Raw genomic sequence first — 18,114 nt, forward strand, 5'->3', positions numbered from 1 at the left:
TGCTTCAACCTCGGAAAGACGTCATTAAAACAGCTTCAATGTCACGTGACGTCACATTTACCTCAGAAAAACATATTCAGTGACCATAAACTCATTAGTCAGCTAGAAAAGTGCTCTAGAAAGATAGAATAGCTATGCACCGTTACATATTCATTATAATCTTTAATGTTCTTCAATATTTAATGCATGTTTGAATAAATCAGTTATGACAGCCGCGATTTAAATGTTTATATTTCAAAAAAACGAATTGGAGTAGAAATATGATTATGTAATTCTAAACTTCATTTATAATAAAAACATAATTGAGTGTAATTTAAGTGTTTATAAATAAGTTAATTTAACCTTCAGTAATATTATAGTAGTACCAGCTGACTCTTGAGTTGAGAGATTTCTTTTCCTCTAGAATCATTTGGGGTCGATTTAACCCGCGGACATGAAAAACAACAGTGTAAAAGTAGCCAAATTCCGCGTGAAAACCGCAGACTTGGCAACACTGAGGGCAGCTTCTATCTCTATGAATGGGGAAACGTCAAATTCTCCAAAACTGTTTGCCAAGCTTTCGATTAAATTTCATATTTGAAATCACAAATGAAATCTGACAACAATGGTCTCATAAACTTTGTTTCTAAATGCTCGAATCTTGACAAAAACGTCATTTTTCAGACTCGATCAAGCGCACGCGCACAGCTGACAGGAAGCGGAGCTTCTAACGGCCGCTGCAGTGACGCGACGATTTTACCAGTCGGCGATTGGCTCTTTTTATTTGGATGGCGGGAATTATCCCGCCATTTTGCGCGTTGCACTTTCTCCAGATTCATAATAATATGAGCGCGACGTCTTTATATATAAAATGTTTGTTTTTACCACGATCTATTTATGATTTTTTGAAGCGTCAAAGTGGTAGTTGTGTGGACTGTCTCGAATGAATGAAAGTCTTACGGGTTTGGATCTGAGGGTGAGTAATTAATGACTTAATTTTCATTTTTGTGTGAACTAACCATTGAATATTATGTTTGGAATGGAATACTGCACACTTTGCAATAATAATAATAATAAATCCATGAAATGCTGTAGAAATATGCTAGAATGCTGCTATATAATGATTTTAACAAAATCCTCAAACATTGAAAGTCATTAAGTGTCTTTATATGACAGAAATAGCAAGAGAAGTATGCTAGCAGGCTATGAATTCAGCTATAGACAGGGTTGCCAGGTTTTCACAACAAAACCCGCCCAATTGCTCCTCAAAACTAGCCCAATCGCATTTCGGGGGGTAAAATTAGCTTTTTTGGCGGGGCTCCCCTGGTAAAATTCGCATTCCAGGGACTTAATATCGCGTTATTTTGGGTCGATTCAACCCGCGGACATGAAAAACAACCCGCGGCAACAGTGTAAAAGTAGCCCAATTCCGTGGGAAAACCGCAGACTTGGCAACACTGGCTGTAGATTCAGAGTGAATCAATAAATTAATAAAGTCACGATTTGAAACAATATTTTGCTAATATTTGTTGGCATATAACACATGATGTACATGAAATTCTATGTGCTTAAATGAATGGAAAAACTATTTGTATTTTTGTTTATCACACTGAGAAAAATAAAGTAAAAATGAAACTCAATAAGCACATCTGCTGATGCATGAAGCTAAGTGCATCTCTGCTCCAGATTGATTGATAGATTGATTGATTGATCCGGTCTCCACCCCCGCCAGCTGCTGCCTATAGATCTATTGATGAATTGATTGAGTTCTTTGTTTGCAGGTATTGATTGGTTGGATGGATGTGGCCATTGGTCATTGGTGTTGGCTGTTTGTCCCTCCCCTCGTCTCCTTTCTGATCTGAGGTTAGTTTGGTGAAGAGCGTCTCTGTTCACACATCATGGAGATACAGTAAGATCAAGATATGGTATGTGCTGTTTCAGTTTTTATTCTGGTTAAATGTTTGTGTCTGTCTTTGATTGTAGGGTAAACAGTGTTTGTATATATCAGGCTGTAATTGGTCACAGTTTTCCAGCTTTTTACCCTGTATTTTAACCAGCTTTTGTGCAGTTTCTGTCACATTGTTTAAAGTACAAATATTTATATGTGAGTCAAAGGTCAGTTCAGTGGAGTCAGTCTTTTTCTTTGTATATACATTTGCAATATCCATGACTATACATATATTTGACTGAAATAACAAACAAGTATTTTATTAGTTTTGTTCAGTGTCTCATGAGTTTTGAGCTCCTTCATCCGTCTGCTGTCTTTATTTACAGGACTTCTGTGTGTTTACTGCAGCATCACCACGGTAAGACTTTGGTCAATGTCATATCAGAGGCATATTTACATATTTTAATGTAAATATACACAATATTACTAAATATAAATGTAAATAAATATACTAAATATTACTAAATAAAAATATATTAAATATATTACAAAATGTAAATATATACTAAATATAAATGTAAATAAATCTACTAAATATGACTAAATATAAATATACTAAATATAAATTAAATATACCAAATATATAACTAAATATATATGTAAATATACTAAATATTAGCCTACTAAATATAAATATACTAAATATATTACTAAATATAATTATACTAAATATAAATGTAAATATCCTAAATATATTACTAAATATAAATGTAAATATATTAAATATATTACTAAATATAAATGTAAATATATTAAATATATCACTAAATAAATTAAATGTATCAAATATATTACTACATACAAATGTAAATATATTACTAAATATAATTTTACTAAATATAAATGTAAATATACCAAATATCACTAAATATAAATGTAAATATCCTAAATATGTCACTAAATATAAATGTAAATATACCAAATATCACTAAATAAAATGTATCAAATATATTACTAAATATAATTTAACTAAATATAAATGTAAATATACCAAATATCACTAAATATAAATGTGAATATATTAAATATATTAATAAATAAATTAAATGTATCAAATATATTATTAAATATAAATGTAAATATACCAAATATATTACTAAATATAATTTTACTAAATATAAATGTAAATATACCAAATATCACTAAATATAAATATAAATATACAAAATATATCACTAAATATAAATGTAAATATATTAAATATATCACTAAATATAAATGTAAATATATTAAATATATTACTAAATATAAATGTAAATATCCTAAATATATCACTAAATATAAATGTAAATATATTAAATATATCACTAAATAAATTAAATGTATCAAATATATTACTACATACAAATGTAAATATATTACTAAACATAATTTTACTAAATATAAATGTAAATATACCAAATATCACTAAATATAAATGTAAATATCCTAAATATATCACTAAATATAAATGTAAATATATTAAATATATCACTAAATATAAATGTAAATATCCTAAATATATCACTAAATATAATGTATCAAATATATCACTAAATATAAATGTAAATATATTACTAAATATAATTTTACTAAATATAAATGTAAATATACCAAATATCACTAAATATAAATGTGAATATATTAAATATATTAATAAATAAATTAAATGTATCAAATATATTATTAAATATAAATGTAAATATACCAAATATCACTAAATATAAATGTAAATATACCAAATATATCACTAAATATAAATGTAAATATATTAAATATATCACTAAATATAAATGTAAATATATTAAATATATTACTAAATAAATTAAATGTATCAAATATATTACTAAATATAAATGTAAATATTACTAAATATATTACTAAATATAATTGTACTAAATATACCAAGTATCACTAAATATAAATGTAAATATAAATATTACTAAATATAATTTTACTAAACATAAATGTAAATATACCAAATATCACTAAATATAAATGTAAATATATTAAATATATTACTAAATATAAATGTAAATATATCAAATATATTACTAAATATAAATGTAAGTTTACCAAATATATTACTAAATAAATTAAATGTATCATATATTACTAAATATAAATATATTTACTAGTAACTGACTGAAGCTGATAACGAAACGTCATTTTCAGCTCTGATGGGCAGAAGATGATGATGTTCACCAGCAGAGATCGTGACATTCAGCATCTGGAAGAGGAAGTGCAAAGACTTCAGCGGCTGCTGCAGGAAGTCCAGGAGAGAACGGCCAATCACATCGCACTGCTGCAGCAGCAGCTGGCCAATAAATCACAGGATATAGAGGTAGAGACGGTTCTTTATGATGATGAGTGATTTATTGAAGGAACAGTTCACTCATGCGCTGCTGTTGTTTATGCACACATCTAGAGACTTCAGGACAAGTTACAATCACAGCAGGACTATGAGAAGATCAAAACAGAGCTCAGGTACTGCTCAAACATATTCATCTATATATAATCATCAATAATATGTTATTAAAAGTGTCTTTATTGTGATTTTCAGGACTCTACGAGCGCTGTCACAGACGGCAGATGATCCTCATGTTGTGTCGGTAAGAGAAACTCTGTTTTCACTTACATTTTAGCTTTATCTGTAGCAAATGGCATAGATATAAAATATGTGTCAAGTTACATGCTATTTGTCATTTATCAAAGTGTTCATATAATGCATCAATAAATTTGATTGTGAGGAATTCAAAACAACCTAATTTTAGAATCACATTCTTCTGTTTCTGTCATATACTGTATTTATATGTCAGAATTAGTAAGTATGTGATTCTGAATTCTGATCGAGTGAACGTGAGCCGTCTGGGGCAGCGCCATCTACTGGTAAAAAAAATTGTCAGTAGTTAAAATTGTTCTTTAAATGATGTATTTCTGTTGTCTTTAGGTGTCCTCCCCTCCATCAGATGTCAGTAGCGTCTCTGTTGAGAATGGTGACTGTTTCATCCTCTTCTATTACATTCTGATCAAAGTCTCCTTTTGTTCGTTTTTATTCTTCTGTGAACTCACTTCATTCTTCATGTTCAGCCACATCTTTTAGTTACTCTGCTGTTTCTCATTGGTTAATCCAGGGATTCCCAAACCATTTTGTCAAGTGTTTGGATGCTGTGCTCGTCAGACAGGAAGTGCTTTATTTAACAATATTTACTTGCGATTTAGTTAATATTTCAATTAAAATAAAACATTCACATTTTCATGGTTCTCTGATGTCGATAAAAGGTCATTGATGGTCACATGACATGCAGGTCAACAAATAAAATATTTCACTTTTTTATTTTTTTTTATTTTGATTATTTAGATTTTTTTTATATTTTGTCTACTTTTAATTTATTTAAAAATAATTAATCTTTTTAGTGTTTTATTTTTATTTTTTATTTAATTATGCAGGTCAACAAACAAAATATTTCAGATTTCAGTTATTTTTGTTTTTAAATATATTTTTTCTAATTGTAATTTATTTAAAATAAAAAAAATCTTTGTTTGTCTGTTCATTTTTATTTGATTTCAAATATATTTTAAAAATATTTCAGATTTATTTGTAAGTTTTATTTTGATTATTTTTAAATATATTTTTCTAATTTTAGTTTATTTAAAATAAAATAATTTTAGCTTTTTAGTAAATGTTGTATTTTGTTTAATTTTTTAATTATATATTTTAATTTAGTTCAAATTAAATTTCAGTTTTATTGTAAGTTTTATTTTGAATTTGATTTTTAATTTTCTAATGTAATTTATTTCAAATACAATATTTCAGTTTTTTAGTGTTTTATTTTGATTGTTTTTATTTTTTATTTTTTTCTAATTTTAATTTATTTAATAAAAAAATTCAGCTTTTGTGATTTCAGTTTTTTTTAATAATAATTTTAATTTATTTAATAAATAATTTCAGCTTTTGTGATTTCAGTTTTTTTAATTATTTTAATTTATTTCAAATACAAATACTTTCAGTTTTTGCAAGTTTTACTTAGATGTAGTTTTTATTTTAATTTTTTTTTAATATTTCAGCTTTTTTTAGTAAGTGTTTTATTTCTATGTAAAAATATTTACCTATTTAAATTATTGAATTATTAATAGATTTTTACAAAATAATTAGCTTTTCATCAACTCACAAACCCGCATTTGGGAAACTCTGGAGTAATGTGGCTTATTTTAACTGAATATACGGTCTCATCTGGCCTAAAAACTAATGTAAATCTACATAGTAAAATTTAATTCACATAGAAAGAGAAAACAGGATTTTTTTTAGCAAAGCTGTGACAGTATATTCTGTTGTGTCTGATCTGTTAATACCTTGTGAATCTTTGCTCATTGTCAGATCATGTGATCCAGAGGGAGCTTCATCACTTGCTTGGAAAAGACGAGCCGCTGAGCGAATCCTGCCCTGATATCTCTGGACTTCCTGTGGAAAACAGGAGATCATCATCATCATCATCATCATCATCAGTGAGCCTCCATATGTTTATTAAAGCAGAGAATGACTCTGACGGGGACGTCAGCTGTGCCGTGGAGTCGGACGGGTTCATGGACGAGGATGAACGTGAGTTTGACACGGCTAGAATAGCTCAGCAGGTCAAAGAGGCTCTTCAGCAGCAGAACATCGGCCAGCGTGTGTTCGGTCACTATGTGCTGGGACTTTCTCAAGGAACCGTGAGTGACATACTGGCCCGACCCAAACCCTGGAGGAAACTGACCAGCAGAGGACGAGAACCCTTCCTGAGGATGAAGCACTTCCTGTCCGACGAGCACAGCATCCAAACACTCCGTATCATCCAGGAGAGACTGAGAGGTGAGATGATTGACAGATGGATGGAGGAGTGAAGCTATCATGACAACGGCTCTCTCTGGATCAGAACAGATCTCAAGGTTCGCTGTGATTGGACCTGTCAAAGGGTTAATAGAGCCGAATCGCTGTCATTTAGGTGTTTGAATCAAGATTTGCGATCTTTTAGCGATTAATCGTGCAGCTCTGTCTCGTATCATTTATAAAGTGGTTTCATCAGTGTGCTTCATGAACTTCATGAGGCTGATGTGTGTGTCTCTGTCTCGTTACTGAAGGCATCGTCCCGTGGGTTCGTCCTCCAGAGATGAGCTCAGATGAGGTGATCCGGAACATCCTGGATCAGAGCCGACTGGAGCGTGAGTTCAGACTACTTTAAAACTATTATTATTCTTTGTATTCATTTATATGGCTTATCGTACATCAATTTAAATATTGTATTTATATATTTTTTTATATATAAATAATATATTTAAACATCTTTAATGGATTTATGTTTCATTTTTTAAAAATGTTTTTAATGCATAATGAAACATTAGTACTGATCTGTGTGATTTCTAAAGTCTCGTGTGTGGAATAGACAGTAATTATGTAAATATTTGTCTAATTTGAGAAAATTCAGAGAATTTAAAGTTTGAGGTTGTGTTAATGCCAACAAAATCTTAAGATTAACAGAGACAAATCAGTTTTAGTTATTTTAGTACATCAAGTTAAACTTAGTGAAAATGAGAAATGTTGCCTTGGCAACTAGCTGAAATAAAATAAGTTTAAGTTTTTTAATATTTTATTTTGAGTTTCAGTGTTTATTTTAATTTAATTTTTTTTTAGTTGACTATAATAACCCTGATTACAAATGTTACCTGGTCAAGTATGAAATAAATAACTTTAAGTTGAAGTATAAAAACGGAAATAAAAATGAACTAAAACTATGTCAAAATATTTTTAAAAATGTGCTAGCTGCCAAGGCAACACTTACAATTTTCGTTTAGTTTAAGGTTAAGTACTAAAATAACAAAAAATTAATAAACTGTCTCTTTTTATTATTATAAAAATTAAAAAGTTATACCTAAATTGGAAATGTTGCCTTTGCTACTAACTAAAATTAATAGCCTACGTTTAATAGTACTAAAATTACTTAAAGCTAAAATGGAAATAAAAACAAATAAACTCTAATTCTAAATTTGAGGTTGTGTTAATGCCAACAAAATTGTAAGATTAGCTGAGATTCATTAACTCTAAAAGTTTGCTAAGAAGTATTTCCTACTAAAGCAAGGCGGTATTTGACAAATAAAATTCAACAAATAAAATATTTAACTTTTTTTTTATTATTTTGATTATTTTGATTATTTGACTATTTAGATTTTTTTAAAAATATATTTTGTCTCTTTTTTTTTTAAATAATTCATCTTTTTAGTGTTTTATTTTGATTTTTTTATTTAATTAAGCAGGTCAACAAAAAAATATTTTAGATCTTTTTGTAAGTTATTTTTATTTTTAAATTGTTTTTTTTCTAATTGTTATTTATTTTAAATAAAATTCAGCTTTTTAGTAAGTTTTGTATTTTGTTTATTTTTATTTAATTATTCAAATTAAATATTTCAGATTTTTTTTTGTAAGTTTTATTTTGATTATTTTTTCTAATGTTAGTTTATTTAATAATTTCAGCTTTTTAGTAAATGTTGTATTTTGTTTGTTTATTTTTTTACATTTATTTTAATTTAGTTCAAATTAAATTTCAGTTTTTTTGTACGTTTTATTTTGAATTTTGGATTTTTAAATTTTCTAACGTAATTTATTTCAAATAAAATATTTTCCCCGCCATTGATGGAAATATCCGGCAATCCATGTTTTCACTGTTATATGGTAGGGGGCGCTATTACTTTTAAAAAGAATGCATGAAGCTAAAATTAAAATGTTTTGTTTTTTTAAAGCAGAGGATCTGTTCTTTCTTTTGATATATTGCATGTTCACATATTCATACAACAGAATATTCTCTGGGCCATGAAAGTTTTGTGAAAATAATCATTTAAAAACAAAAAATGCTGGCAGGGAAAGAGTTAGTGTAACTTCACAGATTTTCAACCCTTTTTGTGTTGTTCTTCCACTAAACTCACTCCCGATAAATGTTTACTCCTTGAATTCTTGCATCTGGGAACAATACAAGTCAACACCATTATGACTAAAAGTTTGCTAAGAAGTATTTCCTACTTAAGCAAGGTGCTGTACGACTGTTTAAACGTATGCATAGCAGACTGGTGGGAGTGGCCTTGGACGGCAATTTTTAACTCTTTCTGAATCTTTATGGTGTTTCAGTGATGGATGTCGACAGCAGGTCTCTGCGCGGAGGAGACGCATCAGAGGACGTTATCAGAAACATCCTGCATCAGGCCGAACACGAGATGCAGCTCCACTCGCATGTGACGAACGAGACGCCGCGCGACACTGTGAAGCCGAAAGAGGTGGATTATGGGACACTGAATCCCAGTGTTCAGTCGCCAACTGATTTTGTCCAAAGCATCATCCGAAAGGTCAAATGTGAAATGGATGAAGACACTCACCCCTCAGCTTCTCCTGCTTCTCTGTCCTCCGTCAACCGCTCGCTCCGGACACTTCCTGTGGATTCGGGGCCGAGGGCGCAGGCGGATTTCCAGCTGGTGTGTGTTGAAAGCTGTGAGGTTGAGAGTCTGACCGGCCTGGATCTTCAGTCGCTGGAGCTGGACACCGGCAGCATCACACAGAGAGTGAAAGAAGCTCTGACGCTCAACAACATCGGTGAGACGGAGGGTTTGTGAGCTCCTCATATGAAGCAGATGATGAAGAGATATGTTTTGATAACGTTCTCATTAGGTTGTGAAAATGTTTTTTCTGAATGTTCTCTGAAAATTTTTAAAAACGTTTCTTGGTTGTGAGAACGTTAAGATAACATTCCATTTTTCAAACATCATGGAATTGTTACTTTTGAATGTTCTCTGGACGTTCTGAAACAAGTAGTAACATTTAAACAATGTTGATCAATGTCCAACTAAAATGTTTCATAAATTTTCATAAATTTTTCATACATTTTTCTTGGTTATACAAACATACCATTTTATCATTCTTCAAGCATTATGGGAACATTACTTTCTCTGAATATTCTGAAACAAGTAGCAACATTTAAAAAACCAGAATGTTTTCTGTTAGCTGGGAAACCCGCTCATATGTACAGACCAGAAGCAGTGATATTACTGTTTACTAAAACTAAAACCATTTAAAATCATGTTCGGTAATTGAAAAAAATAAAAACTCATATAAAATAAATTATAAATGTTAGTTGAAAAACTGAGCCCAGCACATGACATGCAGCACATGTTTTGCTTAAGTTCGTCTTTTTTGGTTCGCATAATTTACTATTTCGTTCTCTCAATTTACTATTTTGTGTGCACTATTTACTATTTCATTCCTTCAATTTGCTAAATTGTGTGCATGATTTACTATTTCGTTCTCGATTTCAATTTGCACACTATTTACTAATTCCCTCGATTGTGCGCATGATTTACTATTTTGTTCTTGATTTTTCTAATTCGTGCACACTATTTACCATTTCGTTCCCTCGATTTACTAAATTGTGCGCATGATTTACTATTTCGTTCTCTCGGTTTGCTAAATTGTGTGCATGATTTACTGTTTCGTTCTCTCAATTTACTATTTTGTGTGCACTATTTACTATTTCATTCCCTCGATTTGTTAAATTTGCGCAGGATTTACTATTTCGTTTTCGTTCATAATTTACTAATTTGTGCGCACTATTTACTATTTCGTTCCCTCGATTTGCTAAATTGTGCGCATGATTTACTATTTCATTCCCTCGATTTGTTAAATTGTGCGCATGATTTACTATTTCATTCCCTCGATTTGTTAAATTGTGCGCACTATTTACTATTTCGTTCTCTCGATTTACTAATTCGTGCACACTATTTACTATTTCATTCCCTCGATTTGTTAAATTATGCGCAGGATTTACTATTTTGTTCATGATTTACTAATTTGTGCACACTATTTACCATTTCGTTCCCTCGTGTGCGCATGATTTACTATTTCGTTCTCTCGGTTTGCTAAATTGTGTGCATGATTTACTGTTTCGTTCTCTCAATTTACTATTTTGTGTGCACTATTTACTATTTCATTCCCTTGATTTGCTAAATTATGCGCAGGATTTACTATTTTGTTCATGATTTACTAATTTGTGCACACTATTTACCATTTCGTTCCCTCGTGTGCGCATGATTTACTATTTCGTTCTCTCGGTTTGCTAAATTGTGTGCATGATTTACTGTTTCGTTCTCTCAATTTACTATTTTGTGTGCACTATTTACTATTTCATTCCCTTGATTTGCTAAATTATGCGCAGGATTTACTATTTTGTTCATAATTTACTAATTTGTGCACACTATTTACCATTTAGTTCCCTCGTGTGCGCATGATTTACTATTTAATTCCCTCGATTTGTTAAATTGTGCGCACTATTTACTATTTCGTTCTCTCGATTTACTAATTCGTGCACACTATTTACTATTTCATTCCCTCGATTTGTTAAATTATGCGCAGGATTTACTATTTTGTTCATGATTTACTAATTTGTGCACACTATTTACCATTTCGTTCCCTCGTGTGCGCATGATTTACTATTTTGTTCTCTCGGTTTGCTAAATTGTGTGCATGATTTACTGTTTCGTTCTCTCAATTTACTATTTTGTGTGCACTATTTACTATTTCATTCCCTTGATTTGCTAAATTGTGCGCATGATTTACTATTTCGTTCCTTCAATTTGCTAAATTGTGCGCATGATTTACCATTTCGTTCTCTCAATTTACTAATTCGTGCACACTTTACTATTTCGTTCTCTCAATTTGCTAAATTGTGCGCATGATTTACTAATTCATTCCCTCGATTTGTTAAATTGTGCGCACTATTTACTATTTCGTTCTCTCGATTTACTAATTCGTGCACACTATTTACTATTTCATTCCCTCGATTTGTTAAATTGTGCGCATGATTTACTATTTTGTTCATGATTTACTAATTTGTGCACACTATTTACCATTTCGTTCCCTCGTGTGCGCATGATTTACTATTTCGTTCTCTCGGTTTGCTAAATTGTGTGCATGATTTACTGTTTCGTTCTCTCAATTTACTATTTTGTGTGCACTATTTACTATTTCATTCCCTTGATTTGCTAAATTTGCGCAGGATTTACTATTTTGTTCATAATTTACTAATTTGTGCACACTATTTACCATTTAGTTCCCTCGTGTGCGCATGATTTACTATTTCGTTCTCTCGATTTGTTAAATTGTGCGCACTATTTACTATTTCGTTCTCTCGATTTACTAATTCGTGCACACTATTTACTATTTCATTCCCTCGATTTGTTAAATTATGCGCAGGATTTACTATTTTGTTCATGATTTACTAATTTGTGCACACTATTTACCATTTCGTTCCTCGTGTGCGCATGATTTACTATTTCGTTCTCTCGGTTTGCTAAATTGTGTGCATGATTTACTGTTTCGTTCTCTCAATTTACTATTTTGTGTGCACTATTTACTATTTCATTCCCTTGATTTGCTAAATTATGCGCAGGATTTACTATTTTGTTCATAATTTACTAATTTGTGCACGCTATTTACCATTTAGTTCCCTCGTGTGCGCATGATTTACTATTTCATTCCCTCGATTTGTTAAATTGTGCGCACTATTTACTATTTCGTTCTCTCGATTTACTAATTCGTGCACACTATTTACTATTTCATTCCCTCGATTTGTTAAATTTGCGCAGGATTTACTATTTTGTTCATGATTTACTAATTTGTGCACACTATTTACCATTTCGTTCCCTCGTGTGCGCATGATTTACTATTTCGTTCTCTCGGTTTGCTAAATTGTGCGCATGATTTACTATTTCGTTCTCTCAATTTACTATTTGTGTGCACTATTTACTATTTCATTCCCTTGATTTGCTAAATTATGCGCAGGATTTACTATTTTGTTCATAATTTACTAATTTGTGCACGCTATTTACCATTTAGTTCCCTCGTGTGCGCATGATTTACTATTTCATTCCCTCGATTTGTTAAATTGTGCGCACTATTTACTATTTCGTTCTCTCGATTTACTAATTCGTGCACACTATTTACTATTTCATTCCCTCGATTTGTTAAATTATGCGCAGGATTTACTATTTTGTTCATGATTTACTAATTTGTGCACACTATTTACCATTTCGTTCCCTCGTGTGCGCATGATTTACTATTTCGTTCTCAATTTGCTAAATTGTGTGCATGATTTACTGTTTCGTTCTCTCAATTTACTAATTTGTGTGCACTATTTACTATTTCATTCCCTTGATTTGCTAAATTTGCGCAGGATTTACTATTTGTTCATAATTTACTAATTGTGCACGCTATTTACCATTTAGTTCCCTCGTGTGCGCATGATTTACTATTTCATTCCCTCGATTTGTTAAATTGTGCGCACTATTTACTATTTCGTTCTCTCGATTTACTAATTCGTGCACACTATTTACTATTTCATTCCCTCGATTTGTTAAATTATGCGCAGGATTTACTATTTTGTTCATGATTTACTAATTTGTGCACACTATTTACCATTTCGTTCCCTCGTGTGCGCATGATTTACTATTTCGTTCTCTCGGTTTGCTAAATTGTGTGCATGATTTACTGTTTCGTTCTCTCAATTTACTATTTTGTGTGCACTATTTACTATTTCATTCCCTCGATTTGTTAAATTTGCGCAGGATTTACTATTTTGTTCATAATTTACTAATTTGTGCACACTATTTACCATTTCGTTCCCTCGTGTGCGCATGATTTACTATTTCGTTCTCCTCGATTTGTTAAATTGTGCGCACTATTTACTATTTCGTTCTCTCGATTTACTAATTCGTGCACACTATTTACTATTTCATTCCCTCGATTTGTTAAATTATGCGCAGGATTTACTATTTTGTTCATGATTTACTAATTTGTGCACACTATTTACCATTTCGTTCCCTCGTGTGCGCATGATTTACTATTTCGTTCTCTCGGTTTGCTAAATTGTGTGCATGATTTACTGTTTCGTTCTCTCAATTTACTATTTTGTGTGCACTATTTACTATTTCATTCCCTTGATTTGCTAAATTATGCGCAGGATTTACTATTTTGTTCATAATTTACTAATTTGTGCACACTATTTACCATTTCGTTCCCTCGTGTGCGCATGATTTACTATTTCATTCCCTCGATTTGTTAAATTGTGCGCACTATTTACTATTTCGTTCTCTCGATTTACTAATTCGTGCACACTATTTACTATTTCATTCCCTCGATTTGTTAAATTATGCGCAGGATTTACTATTTTGTTCATGATTTACTAATTTGCGCACACTATTTACCATTTCGTTCCCTCGTGTGCGCATGATTTACTATTTTGTTCTCTCGGTTTGCTAAATTGTGTGCATGATTTACTGTTTCGTTCTCTCAATTTACTATTTTGTGTGCACTATTTACTATTTCATTCCCTTGATTTGCTAAATTGTGCGCATGATTTACTATTTCGTTCCTTCAATTTGCTAAATTGTGCGCATGATTTACCATTTCGTTCTCTCAATTTACTAATTCGTGCACACTTTACTATTTCGTTCTCTCAATTTGCTAAATTGTGCGCATGATTTACTAATTCATTCCCTCGATTTGTTAAATTGTGCGCACTATTTACTATTTCGTTCTCTCGATTTACTAATTCGTGCACACATTTACTATTTCGTTCTCTTGATTTACTAATTTGTGCGCACTATTTACTATTTCATTCCCTCGATTTGTTAAATTGTGCGCACTATTTACTATTTCGTTCTCTCGATTTACTAATTCGTGCACACTATTTACTATTTCATTCCCTCGATTTGTTAAATTGTGCGCATGATTTACTATTTTGTTCATGATTTACTAATTTGTGCACACTATTTACCATTTCGTTCCCTCGTGTGCGCATGATTTACTATTTCGTTCTCTCGGTTTGCTAAATTGTGCGCATGATTTACTATTTCGTTCTCTCAATTTACTATTTTGTTTGCACTATTTACTATTTCATTCCCTCGATTTGTTAAATTTCGATTTGTTATTTACTATTTTGTTCTCTCGATTTACTAATTCGTGCACACATTTACTATTTCGTTCTCTTGATTTACTAATTTGTGCGCACTATTTACTATTTCGTTCCCTCGATTTGCTAAATTGTGCGCATGATTTACTATTTCATTCCCTCGATTTGTTAAATTGTGCGCACTATTTACTATTTCGTTCTCTCGATTTACTAATTCGTGCACACTATTTACTATTTCATTCCCTCGATTTGTTAAATTGTGCGCATGATTTACCATTTCGTTCCTTCAATTTGCTAAATTGTGCGCATGATTTACTATTTCGTTCCTTCAATTTGCTAAATTGTGCGCATGATTTACCATTTCGTTCTCTCAATTTACTAATTCGTACACACTTTACTATTTCGTTCTCTCAATTTGCTAAATTGTGCACGATTTACCATTTCGTTCCCTTGATTTGCTAAATTGTGCGCACGATTTACCATTTCGTTCCTTCAATTTGCTAAATTGTGCGCATGATTTACCATTTCGTTCCTTCAATTTGCTAAATTGTGCGCATGATTTACCATTTCGTTCCTTCAATTTGCTAAATTGTGCGCATGATTTACCATTTCGTTCCTTCAATTTGTTAAATTGTGCGCATGATTTACTATTTCGTTCCTTCAATTTGCTAAATTGTGCGCATGATTTACTATTTCGTTCTCTCAATTTACTAATTCGTACACACTTTACTATTTCGTTCCCTTGATTTGCTAAATTGTGCGCATGATTTACTATTTCATTCCCTCGATTTGTTAAATTGTGCGCACTATTTACTATTTCGTTCTCTCGATTTACTAATTCGTGCACACTATTTACTATTTCATTCCCTCGATTTGTTAAATTGTGCGCAGGATTTACTATTTTGTTCATGATTTACTAATTTGCGCACACTATTTACCATTTCGTTCCCTCGTGTGCGCATGATTTACTATTTCGTTCTCTCAATTTGCTAAATTGTGCACATGATTTACTGATTTACTATTTTTCGATTTGTTAAATTTCGCATGATTTACTTGATTTGCTAAATTGTGCGCATGATTTACTATTTCGTTCTCTCAATTTGCTAAATTGTGCGCATGATTTACCATTTCATTCCTTCAATTTGCGATTTGTTAAATTGTGCGCATGATTTACTGTTTCGTTCTCTCAATTGTCATGATTTACTATTTACTCGATTTGTTAAATTGTGCACACTATTTACCATTTTGTTCTCTTGATTTACTAATTTCGTATTTTTTGCACTCAATTTTTATGTAAGATTATAATATGCTTTCCCTTAATGGATAAAATTATTTTTCTGAAGAAAAAATTCATCATCGATGGACATCAAATGTAGCAAAAATTGTACATTTACAACTGATTCATTTACCTATATTTTTAGTGCCTCACCTGATGTTGATGTTGGTTCGGCAGGTCAGCGTGTGTTTGGCGAAGAGGTTCTGGGTTTAACTCAAAGCTCGGTGTCTGAACTGCTGTCTCACCCCAAACCCTGGACTAAACTCAGTCTGAAAGGAAAGGAGAACTTCATTCGGATGCATCGGTGGCTCCAAGACCCTCATAATGTCCAGAGACTGACCAAGATTGACCAGAGAGGTAAATAAATGTTTGGTGGAAGGAAAATCATTCAGTGTGTGCATGTGAACGTTCTTCATCTGAACGGATCTCATTCATGAGTGTTCAATGTCTGCAGCTCGTCTCAAGCGTGATTCACAGAGGACGTTCGATGGACACGGGTTTTGTCTTGGCGATTATACAGGAGCGTTCGAGGCGGTCAAGAGGCCGCGTGTGGTGCTCAGCGCTCAGGAGAAGGACGCGCTGCGAGCGGCGTATCAGCTGGAGCCGTACCCGTCTCAGTACACCATAGAGAGACTGGCGTCACAGCTGGGTCTTCAAACTAGTACCGTCAGTAACTGGTTCTACAACTACAGGTTGGTACCAGCTTGATCACTGGAAATAAAACAGTTCAGTTTTGATCAGAGGTTCGAGGCTCGAGGAAAAGATATACATGATACAAGGGGCTACATGTAGAATTCAGTTATTAGCGACACCGGTGGCCGTTAAGTGAACTGCAGCCAGGAATTTATTGCAAGTCCTTCACATAAAAATCAGTCGACAGGCTTTCATAAACAACCTAGGAAGTCGGGAGAGGTCTCGTTTTCTAAAGTTTCTTTACAATCTGTTCCCACATTCACGATTAATACATGAAAATTCTTACATATAGCCCTTTTAAACCTGCATAAGAACTAAATGTAATGATTTTTCTCTGTTAACAGGTCTAGAATCAGACGAGATGGTTTAACTGAACCACTTCAAACCAGAACAGTTCAAAGTCCAGCCAGTACAAGTCCGGTTTCGAGCAGTTTAGTCCCGATCAAACAGGAACCCAGTGATCCTGAGATGGAGGACACACAGCGACACACTCGAGTTTCCGTCGCCGTACAGGCCGTCACGAGCGTCAAGACGGAGAAAGTCGAAGATCTGCTGTCTTTCTGAGCTGCGAGAAGAACATGATGAAGAAAAATCTCAGGAACAAAACTAGATCTTCACTCACTCACATTATCCTTTGATTTCTAAATATCAGTTACAGTATATTTATCTTTTTGATTTCGTTCATAAATTTAATCAGGAGAAAAAGTGAACCCTGATTGGCCAAATGTCTATATTTTTTTTAGTATGTCTGAATAATAATTGATTGATTGATTGATAACTACTCATGTCAGTTCAGGTTCCAGTAAAGGATGGAATGTGAAAATTTGCTAATAAATAAGTCACTTTTGGTGACTCATAAAGTTGAAGTCTGAATCTTATTTTTTACTTTCATCTGTATTTGTTTTGTTCCAGTTGTGATGTTGATCAAAGCCCCTTTAAATAAATGTAAATACAAATGTTTCAAATAATAAACAATGTATTTTTATTAAAAGAATCTCCAATAATGATTGCATTAATGTTGCAAATACATTTACACTTACATGAAAATAGCATAGTTATAATATATATTGTATTATACTTATTTTTAATATACATATGTAACTGCAATTAATGTAAATAAATCTAATTAATAATTATTATTTATTTAAATTTACATTTATTTTATTTTAAACGCATCCTAACTCCGCCAACAGGACAATCATTAAAACACTACTTGTATATTTAAATGTACTTAAATTATTGAAATACATTTAATAAAT

At 31.7% G+C, this 18,114-nt stretch overlaps 1 protein-coding gene across 3 annotated transcripts; it reads left to right on the plus strand.

Moving 5' to 3' along the window:
* Positions 1–732: 732 nt before the first annotated feature.
* cux2a (cut-like homeobox 2a) lies at positions 733–17,846 on the plus strand. 3 transcript variants are annotated; one of them, XM_048186687.1, is made up of 14 exons: positions 733–955; positions 1,761–1,904; positions 2,254–2,285; positions 4,082–4,250; positions 4,335–4,393; positions 4,470–4,518; positions 4,857–4,902; positions 6,285–6,506; positions 6,612–6,755; positions 7,025–7,105; positions 9,060–9,518; positions 16,340–16,519; positions 16,617–16,854; positions 17,200–17,846. In XM_048186687.1, exons 2-14 carry the CDS (start codon positions 1,902–1,904, stop codon positions 17,417–17,419), a joined length of 1,902 nt encoding a protein of 633 aa, XP_048042644.1. In that variant the 5' UTR covers positions 733–955; positions 1,761–1,901; the 3' UTR covers positions 17,420–17,846. The 3 variants fall into 3 exon arrangements, with proteins under 3 accessions (XP_048042644.1, XP_048042643.1, XP_048042642.1); XM_048186686.1 differs by having other exon boundaries at positions 2,276–2,285; positions 6,285–6,755; XM_048186685.1 differs by having other exon boundaries at positions 734–955; positions 6,285–6,755.
* The last annotated feature ends 268 nt before the right edge of the window (positions 17,847–18,114 follow it).

Source organism: Megalobrama amblycephala, linkage group LG4 (genome assembly GCF_018812025.1).
Source record: "Megalobrama amblycephala isolate DHTTF-2021 linkage group LG4, ASM1881202v1, whole genome shotgun sequence".
NCBI classification, from domain to species: domain Eukaryota; kingdom Metazoa; phylum Chordata; class Actinopteri; order Cypriniformes; family Xenocyprididae; genus Megalobrama; species Megalobrama amblycephala.

What these genes read in the sequence shown, in the direction of transcription:
- cux2a (XM_048186685.1), top strand. An exon ending in TTTACTGCAGCATCACCACG is followed by an intron (nt 2,286 to 4,081) that starts GTAAGACTTTGG and finishes CGTCATTTTCAG; the next exon opens with CTCTGATGGGCAGAAGATGA. An exon ending in GACCAAGATTGACCAGAGAG is followed by an intron (nt 16,520 to 16,616) that starts GTAAATAAATGT and finishes CAATGTCTGCAG; the next exon opens with CTCGTCTCAAGCGTGATTCA.